Raw genomic sequence first — 9,885 nt, 5'->3', positions numbered from 1 at the left:
TTCAAAAAATGTTTTTAGCAGCACTGATTTGGTACATGATGTTCAGGAAACATCTCTTGTGTGGCTCCCTGCTCTAGTGAGTGCTGCTATTTCTGATTTAGGATTTATGAACATTCCCTCTAAAGAAAATGTGCTCTTGAAATTTCAAAATTCAGAAATGCTGTCTCTTCCATTCTGGTGTCATGCAATCCCTGCTGGCACCAGGAGCACTGCAGGGAGTCACCTGGTCTGTGTGCCTGCATGTCTGCCTGTTTATTTTCAACTGAGCAGGCCTGATGGCATGTTTAGTATGCAGGAACAATAAGATGTCCGAGAAAAAGTCAATGCAGTCACACTTTAATGTGTTTTTACATCCTTTTACGATTCACAAAGCCAGAATATAAGTACTTATACATTTTTAATAGGAAAGTAATATATTCCCCTAAAAGAAAAATAGATTTGATTAATCATTTGTCATAAAAGTTGCCTGACAGTTGAAACTTCAAGCTTCTAAGCTAGAAAAGCTCAAATAGACAAATTATACTGAAGTGTTCTTTAAAGACCAAGCAGTTGTTTTAATAAAATATTAAATTTACATTTTAAAAAGAAATATTCTGATTTATTATTCAATTATGATAATCTTATTGAAGTGACATGAAATTCATTACAATGGGCTTTATTCTGTCCAAATTCTGTCCTCGGTTATCCACAGGCGATCAGTTTTGCCATTATTTAGAATTGTGCAAGATCACACACACACATACAGAAGCACCATTCTGGAAAGACAAATCCAAGACGCTGGATTTCAACTTGATTGTAATTTTCCCCAGAGAAAGTGGGTTTCAGATCTGGGACTAGGGCTGGATCCAGAACCTGCTGCGATGAGGCCCTCGGTTCAGACCCAAAGGACCCATCGACATCTCACTGTCACAAGAAACAAAAAAAGGATTTCAAAATGATACCCACTTCATCCCGCAGCACAAGTGAATGACCTTCAAACAACTTGAAGCAGGTTTGAATTTACATTTTACTTCAAAAAAAAAGGGAAAGTACATACATGAGGGGAAAATGGGGCAAACAACAATTATCTGAAACCAGGTTTCTACCATTGTTGCCTACGGTTACCCACTGCGTTTGAATCGGCAGGGCTCTTGCCAGCTGTCGCGCACTTGCTTACAATATGAACAGGACTGTGGATCAAGGAAACATTTTCAAAGTTGAGGCCCAAATGGAAATAGTAAGATATCATACACAGTGTAAGTTTATAGTACACAGCATTTTCTTTTTAAATGACGTAACGCAACAGCAGGAAGGAGTAGTAGTAGTTAACAGTTACTAACACTAGAATAATCAAATTTGTATGTTATACATATACAGCAACTAACTGCTTTACAAAAAAAAGCAAAATAATACAATATATTGTCACATGTATTTACAGTGTAGTAAATATACTTTTCTGTCAAATTTTACACAAAAACTATTTACAGGTGAATATACTGCATTAAAAAAAAATTGTGGGACCAACACTAAAAGTGACTTTCTGTGGTAAGTTTGTTGCATAACAATAAGACGTGCTTCATTACATTTGAAAAAAATTAACCTTAGAATGAAACAGAAAAAAGCCCTAAAACCTACAACCCAGTTAGGAATAGAGCACTGGAACGCTCCCAGGTGCTCAGTCCACAATACTTGAAATGTTTCCTGTTCTTGGAAACCTCATGCACATTAAAGCAGAAACATTGGCATAATTAACAGGTAGGTAATGCACTATTCAAATACTACTGAATTATCTTTAAGTCAGGGAAAATACAAACACAACAAAACGTTAATCATCTTTACAGTACTTAACTGTAAGTAGTGCGTAATGGATAATGTGTTCTGAAACAGGGGTGTCAAACACACAGTCCCCATGATGTAGTTATATGGTCCACATGTTAAAATCAGATTTTTCTGAATTTACGTTTTCATTTCAAAGTACACAGACTCCACACTGCAGCAGCCCACGCAGCAGTGACTGCCCAGTAGTCTGCAGGCTGCCTGAAACACTGACTCGAAGGTCAGAACTCTTGGATCTGTCTCCCACTTGTTAGAGCAGATTTCAAGCCCACAGCGTCACCAGCAACTACCTGCTGATCACTACGAGCATAAACGGAGTAACGGATGAGGAGAGAACAGAGGCAGGCTGGGCTGGGAACTGAGTGGTGCTCAGAGGAATGAAATGGAGCAGGATGGAGAATATTTAAAACAGGAGAAGAGATCAAATAAAGCAGGATGTGAGAAAGAAAAAAGGCAAAAGAACAGCAATGGCTGTTACAGGGAGCAGACTAAGTGATGAACGGGACAGTAAGGCACTGAACAACTAATTACTAATAGAAGTTTAATCGTTAAAGAAAGGCCATGTTTTCCGCCTTGATCTAAGCACAAGCTTCCCAACTACTGATACTGGGAGATAACGTTCCTGCTTATCGGGGCACACACGATCCTGAATTAAACCTTGGCCTGTAATTACACCCACATGCAGCCCCCATTACCTGACATGTTTGACACCCCTGCTCTAAGAAAGTTCAGGTCGTTTCACTGCACCATGCAGTGAAAACATTAGATGACTCCCCCTCCTTCCAGAACATAAATTAAATTTTGTTGACTTTATGAAGATAGCAGTTTTTTTCAGCTAGGACTGAGAGCCTGGAGTAGTTCTAGTTCTCACGTCACAGGTAATTTTAATCCCTGTCCATACTGATTTCACATTATATGTATTTCAAAGAATGCATTCATTCTAATTTAGGGACACATTTTTAATATAGGCAATGCAAAATACTGAAAGAGTTGCTCTCAAAATGCACCCAGTCCAAACAAAGCCAATTTGGTAGTTCATCTGGAATTACTATTTCTGTTTAAAGAAAATCTGCTTGCAGGAGAAACAACTGAAAACAATATTTTTCTAACAGCAAATTACCTTTACAAGAGACACTATTTTCCTCCTACCTACAAATCTCCGGCTTCTACAATTCACCGTCTTCAGCAAAACGGAAAGGGCTGGAATTAGCTTGACTCGGTACAACCAAGTGCAAACGGGCCGTGACGCTGAAGGTGGCTCCTAGCAACGTGATGTATGAGATGAGAACGGTTTTTAAATCAGTGACTCCCAAAGTTTTACATGCATAGCAGCGCAGGAAATGGCACGAATCACTGCTCCATTCCTACATTCAGTTTGAGCCTCACAGTCCCTTTTTTCATAGTTCTGTCAGTTCAGTAACCACATTTCTACTGCAGCTTTTTTTTAAAAAAAATCTGGTTAATTGCACAAGTCTTCATATTCTCCAACGTATCTATTTCAAGACTGCTAATTCTACGTTTTCCTCTTCTTTTGGCAAACTATTTGCATATTAAGTTTGTGTTCATAGTTTTTCCAGGACTGTAAACAAATTAAAGAAATTAAATTGTTATTTTATGAATCCATACAATAAAGGTATTTTTATTTACACAAATGTTACATTGTTACTGTGTGGATACATGTGAATTATGTGCTATATCAATAAAATCTGAACACGTAATTGTACCATTCTCTAATAATTTAGCTGTGGAGTTTGATTTACTGAAAGCCACTAACAAAATTACACTAGAGGATTTTATTTTAGATAGTGGATATACTTTTTTTCCTTTAAAGCCACTTACAGTTAAGTTCTAATATACAACCACGATCTGAAACTGGGACGCTGTTCTTCATCAGGAGACACACTCAGCCCTCCAGTGAGCACCCAGATGACCGGCCCTTCTCTCAGACTTTCTGCTCGCCTCCGAGACCCAACGCCCTGCACGTCTCGGTCCGTGCTGGCAGGATCTGCAGCACCCAGCGCTGCACCTTCACATCATCAACACAGCAGCATGTTCTCACAGTCGTCCATCGCTGATACACGACTGTAGCTGACAAGTCTTTCACAGTGACAGCAATTTCAGTTCTGTGTAACCCCCAAAAATGAACCCCTACAAACTAAAACCCCTTGGAAGTTCTGCAGGACAGGCTTGTCTGCAGATGTCTGTACTGAGACAGGAATTGCACTGCAAACATTCAAACGTAACCTGGATTTGACACAGTGTCAGTTATTTTTAAATTCATGTACCTTAAGCAAACATTACTGTTTTTATATCACTGCTTGGGCAGCACAAAAGCAGCTTTGCCAAACACAGTCTCCCATTGCTGGAAGTTAAATCATTACATTTTCTCCTCCATGCCCCACTGGTTATCCTGACAGGAATTTCTCGAAGGTGCATGTTGGTGGGAAGGGCAAAACTAAAGCATATACTAAATGAAAGAAAGAAGCAATAAGTTTTCAACACTGCTACAATGACAGCATAATGGTCAGTTCTCAGTGATTTTCTTTCCACTATACAACCTGTTTTAGTGCAGTTAAAGTACAGCAGAAAAAAATTTGCTTTGGAAAAAAGCCAGTTTGTCCAGTCTGGTCCATACACAGTCCAAGTGTGTGAAGCTATGGTCTGGGGAATGAAAGAGACTCGTGCAGCCTCCTTGTCCTCTCAAATTTATTGCTAATTACTAGAAATTTAATCTAACCCACCACTTCTGGTTCAGCTCATTGTACTGTGACTATCATAAGTATGGTAAAAAAAAGTCCACAGCTAAAAATCTTACAGGTTTGAATCAAAACCAGGATTATAGTAACTTCCCCCGGCTCATAAAGCCACTACCTTGAGAAGTGTGCAAACAGGATTAAGGATTAACACTTTCCTTTAGAGAAGAAACAAGGCAGATAACAGAAGCAAGGTAGAACTGTCTATGGGAAATGGCTTTCGTATTTGGACAAGACACAGTTCTGCAGCGTTAAAGAACTCCACACCTCCTTCGGCTACAAAGTCCGTCAGGATCTATAGAAGCGGTTCTGAAACACTGGCTTAAATCAAAAACAGAAGGAAAGAAATGAAGGCATTAAAATTCAGGCAATGTTTCAAGAGTTGATCATCTGGCAACGCGACTGACAGGATGGGAACCTTAAAAATTAAGTGCAGCATCACAACGGGTGGAGGGCCCTTTGCGAGAGGCCCGCGCGTGTCAGTCAGTTTCCAAAAAAAAAAAATTAAAAAGAAATAGTCACACAATCTTTTTGATGCTGTGACGTTTGAAACTGCCAGCACTTCGCTGCTTTTGCACTTGGCTTGCGGAGCCATGGCGGATCCTCCCGCTGTTGGAGTGTCCTGCGGTGGGCGAGAGCTCCACGTTCTCCTTGTCGATCCCTGGGGAAACACAAGGACGGAGGTTAACCCCACCGCTCTGGCCATCCATAACTAATGCTTTAAGGACGGCTTCTTCCACAGACACATGGATCAGCACGCCGGCCCTGCGTGGAGCATTGGCAGGAAAAACCTGCGGAGCCCCTGGGGCCAAAGGAGCCGCAGGGGACCCGCCTGTGCTGGGGTCAAGGGTCTGGCCAAAGAGGGGACATCCTGGTCCGGACACCGCTGAGTTCTGCCATGCTGACAAGTGGCGGTTCATTCAGAACAGCATTTGGCAACACAAACCAGCAGCAGGGCCGCCTGGCTGGGAAAGCGCTGCAGAACCTGGCCATGGTGTATGTAAATAAAGGATAAAATACTGTTTGTGGTAGCTTAACCCCAGTATGTATGACCCTGTGTTCAGTGAATGCCCCAGCTTTGACCAGATAAAACACCTCCACATGCTAAAGTGCGATGCCTGCTCACACAGATCTACACACTCACCTACAATAGCTTAGCACATTTCAACATGACTCGTTCAAATAATTTTTCTGCTCCCCCCATAAAGCTGCAGATGGAATTCGCTGTTAGTTTAATCTGTCTCCAACAATAAAAGACAAAACACTTCGGCCTGTGGGCGCTGGCTGATCCGTTTCAGTCTATGCTACTTTTCTACAACTGTATGAAAACAGACAGCTGTATGAACTGTTTGCGGAGTTCACCCAGGCAGCTCTTAAAACAGAAATAGGAATTGTATTTAATATGGGAAATAGCACACCTAAACGTTCACATGGCAGATGAACGTTTCCCCTCCATCCTCAAAGCATTTGTACCAGTATCCATTCCCACTGAAAACACCAAATGAAAGTCATCCAGGCCACAAAGCCCTTTCTGACTCTAGTTTTGAGGAGACCGAACACATAAAAGTTTGACTAAAGTCTCTTCTGGCTTTTGCATTCTCTAGGAGGAAGTGACAGACTGTCAAATCTAAGGGCTTCTTCCAGCCCAAAACCAACAACTGCTAGCAAACAGGGGAACAGCTGAGTGAGGAAGGTTCACTTCTGAACCTGCAGAATTCTGCTACAAGGGCAGAGGCCAGTTCTTGCTACCAGAGAAGATTCGTGTGTTTTCAAGTACCTACAATTGCCCTGGCTCACAAAAATCAGTAGAAGTACATAACATTGAAATTAATGTTTGGAGGACTCTGTCTCATTGCACAGAGGAGTGGAAGGCTTGGCTGGCTTATTTTGGGTACAGAAGAAACAGAGCTGATGCAGGTATTCACTTGAAGACTTAAGTGTCAAAGTGTAGACACCAATTACAAGGATTTAAACCCTGGAAAACTGAGAGCAAAAAAAGAAAACTTTTAACAAGGACAACTAAAGAAAGAATTTTCTAAGCAGAGCATTAACAGGAAACACACAGAGAACAGGTGAGTCTGGCAATCGTTACAAGAACTGCTATCGCAGAAGTTCAGCTCCACCAAAGGCAGGACAGAGTGCAGGATGAGGATGAAACCAGACAGGCTTTATACCCAAGTGCATGTACTTTGCTGAGAAGCTTTGGATGTTCTCTGCAGGACAGGGTTTTGCAAAAAGAATAACATCAAACCAACCTCAAAAATGAACTGCTTTAGTGTAAACTCCATGCTGGCACGGTGAGAGCACATGAAAGCCTTGGGTTACGAGCCGTTAGTCTAACAGCTGTGGACACAGTAACTTGAAGATACAAAAGCCAAGACTTCTGTTTAATGCAGGCATGCTTCCAATCAATTATTACTTTTACGCTGACACTACTATGAGTTAATCATTCCTGGAGCAATATCTCAGTGTAGCTGTCACATTATTTCTGCAACAAAATGAGTATGTTTGACGTGTGTTTAGCAACACTCAACACGTGGTCCATGTGCCGCGCTGGAATGAATAGCAGGAAGGGTGTTTTTATGCAAAAGGCTGAAAGTACAATGAGCAGCAAAAATCAGTAAGTCTGACAGCGAATAAAAAGGTTAGAACAAAATCCTATTCCTACAAATGACATCTCCCACAGTTATGTCTCATTCCTGTAAGAAACTGATTCTCACTGGCATTAGCAAGAATAAAGAATACACTCCACATTTCACACACGTATAGGGACAATTTCAGAACTCCAGCCAGAAGCTGGCTGCAGGCTACATCATCCTTCCCCTCCTCGTGTGGGTGTGAGCTTACAAAAACCACAAACTACGATGAGAATAGGAAGCAACCCACAGGTGTGAGCAAAAAACCTCTCCTTCAGCTTTCTCTGATTTCTCCATATAGAAGCAGGAATCAAATGGCATTGAGAACACATTTTATTGAGCTGCTGCCTTTCAGTCCAGAGAGCTCGTGCCAATATTCTGATGGCGTGTAACTGAAGTTAAAGCTGACTTCCTGTGAACCTAAAGAGCTCACATGAAATAGTTCTTAATTTTAGCTTAATACCTGCAGCAGAGTCATCTCACATACCAAGCATCCACTTCTCTATTACCAAATTTAGCTTATTTGTAAGGACACGATTGACTTTCTTTGCGTGCTCTATCATCTGATATTATTAGCATCACACAAGAAAAGCAACAGCTTAGCACTTACACTGAAGCCATTCCCGTGTCGAAAGGATCAGTAAACCGCTTCTCATGCCACAAGCCCAACCCTACAGCAGATCAAGCAGTACTTCGTGCAAATATGATGAAAGTAAAGTGTACCTTGATGAGGAAGATGCATGAAAACTGCAGATTTAGAGCAAGGCAGAGAAGCTTCACAGACACAGAATGAAAGAAAAAACATAAGTGAATAATGCCCATGACAAGGGGAAGGGAAAGGAGGAGAGATGATGACAGACAAAACATTTCTAAACAATGATCTCACCTAGTTGTTTCCAGATGCAAGAAAGAATTTTTCATGTATCTGTAACTTGATATATTTGTAACCATAATAAAAAACTGACTTGGCTGAACCTGTTTCTTAGTAGCTCAGTGTGATGAAGTAACTCAGCACTGCTAAACACTGGATTTTCTTGTTCAGTAGATCTCAAATCAGAGTAGATGGATGATAGATCTGCATCCCTTAGTCCCAGCTGTCTTGCTCTTTCAATAAATCCTGTGGCCCACCTTCATATTCTATAATTCTTTCACCAATGGGTTTTATCTTGGCGGATACCAGGTCTTTCACTGCTTACTCCCTCACTCTTGTCTCTACAGTGTAACCGTGCAACGGCAGTGCCATCACGCACCTCTAGGCACAGCTCATGAGAATGCAAAGTTCCTGTATGCAGCTATGGAGCTGTGTAAAGTGCCAGAAGATCAATTAAATTTTTAATACAATTAAACAGCTTAAAAATCAAAGCTTGTTTTATGCAAAGTTGCACTGGTTATCATACCAGTTTAAATTAGTTAAGTTGTCCTTTGATTAAAGTGGAGCAATGTAATTAATGTGGGATGAAGGGGCAAAATGAAAATCCCCACGTTGTGACCTGGTCCAGTTTGAGGAAGGTGGAGATCTGATCAAACTCCAAGTCTTTGTATTCAGATTGCTAGAATGAAGTGAGAATGCTCACGGAAATAGGCAAGACACTAATAAATAGAAAGAGATAACAGGGAAATCCCACTTAGATTAAACGCTAACGACAAGGCTTTCATAAAGTAGTAATCACTTAAGGCTGTTTCACACCTACCCATGTAGGTGATTCTTTATCAAGATGCCTCCAGTCTGGTTACACAAAAATGGAACCATTACTAATCTCCTGGCCTTCATATCAGTCTTTTAAAAATTTAATTTCCAAGCAAACCATGCACAGAGTGTCTAAGTGCATCATTACAGACTCACTAGTGTCCTGAACAAGTTCACTGGTTCCTAACTCCATTTGCGGAGATGGGTTCTTACCCAGCGTTTGATTAAAGCCATCTGTTTGCAGAACACTTGAAAGAAATTTTTGATGAGCTGGATGAATTCCTTCCTCTTAGCTAACAAGGGAAGAAGGGATAGAAAGTGAGGCATAAAGAAGAAACATATTTACACAGCAAAAGAGTTTTTTGATAGTAGCGTGCCTAATCCTGCATCATCACTTCATCCTTGCAAAAAGAACGGTTGGAGTTGCCACCGATGCTACACTCTAAATGGAGAGATGCTGCCCATAATGTACTTACTTTCATACTGACAGCAAGGTCTGGTTTTCCCCTTTGATTTTATCCCTCTCCCTGTTCTAATATCACAGATAATACTTAGCTGTATATTAAATATGAAAGTTTCTTTCAAATCACTTTCCTTTTCCATAACCTTGGCTGTTATCTGTACCTGCAGCCTATTATTTTTATACAGAAATATTTCTATATACAGGATGCAGTGTCTGCATTCTATATTCATAACATCTAATGGACATTGTAAACTGTTCAGTAAAGCAGCAGTCTCTAAAACTTCAAACTCAGCTTTTACCCCTTCTTATTACTCAAATCACATGGGACTCCAGGACGCAGCCAGTAAGTCCCTTCCAGGCCAATGCTCTCCCCCTTGTTCTCGGGCAGGAATACAAACCAAGGGAACAACGGCAGCAGCGGTCTCCCTGACGCTAACAGTGCTGTGCATAAAGCAGCAGAGAGAGCACTAACAACCGTGGAAAACATGCTTCACACTTTCTCTCCTCACTTGGGATAACATTGTTTAATGT

At 41.0% G+C, this 9,885-nt stretch overlaps 1 protein-coding gene across 1 annotated transcript in view; it reads right to left on the bottom strand.

The window, feature by feature from the left end:
• Positions 1–5,086: 5,086 nt before the first annotated feature.
• Positions 5,087–9,885, bottom strand: part of NF1 (neurofibromin 1) — a 77,655-nt gene continuing 72,856 nt past the window's right edge. Inside the window, 1 exon segment of the mRNA XM_010087630.1 lies at positions 5,087–5,229. Coding sequence (XP_010085932.1) covers positions 5,087–5,229 — 143 coding nt within the window.

The sequence above is a fragment of the Pterocles gutturalis genome, unplaced genomic scaffold (assembly GCF_000699245.1).
Source record: "Pterocles gutturalis isolate BGI_N339 unplaced genomic scaffold, ASM69924v1 scaffold20381, whole genome shotgun sequence".
NCBI lineage: Eukaryota > Metazoa > Chordata > Aves > Pterocliformes > Pteroclidae > Pterocles > Pterocles gutturalis.
This window is presented reverse-complemented; position numbering and strand designations above follow the sequence as displayed.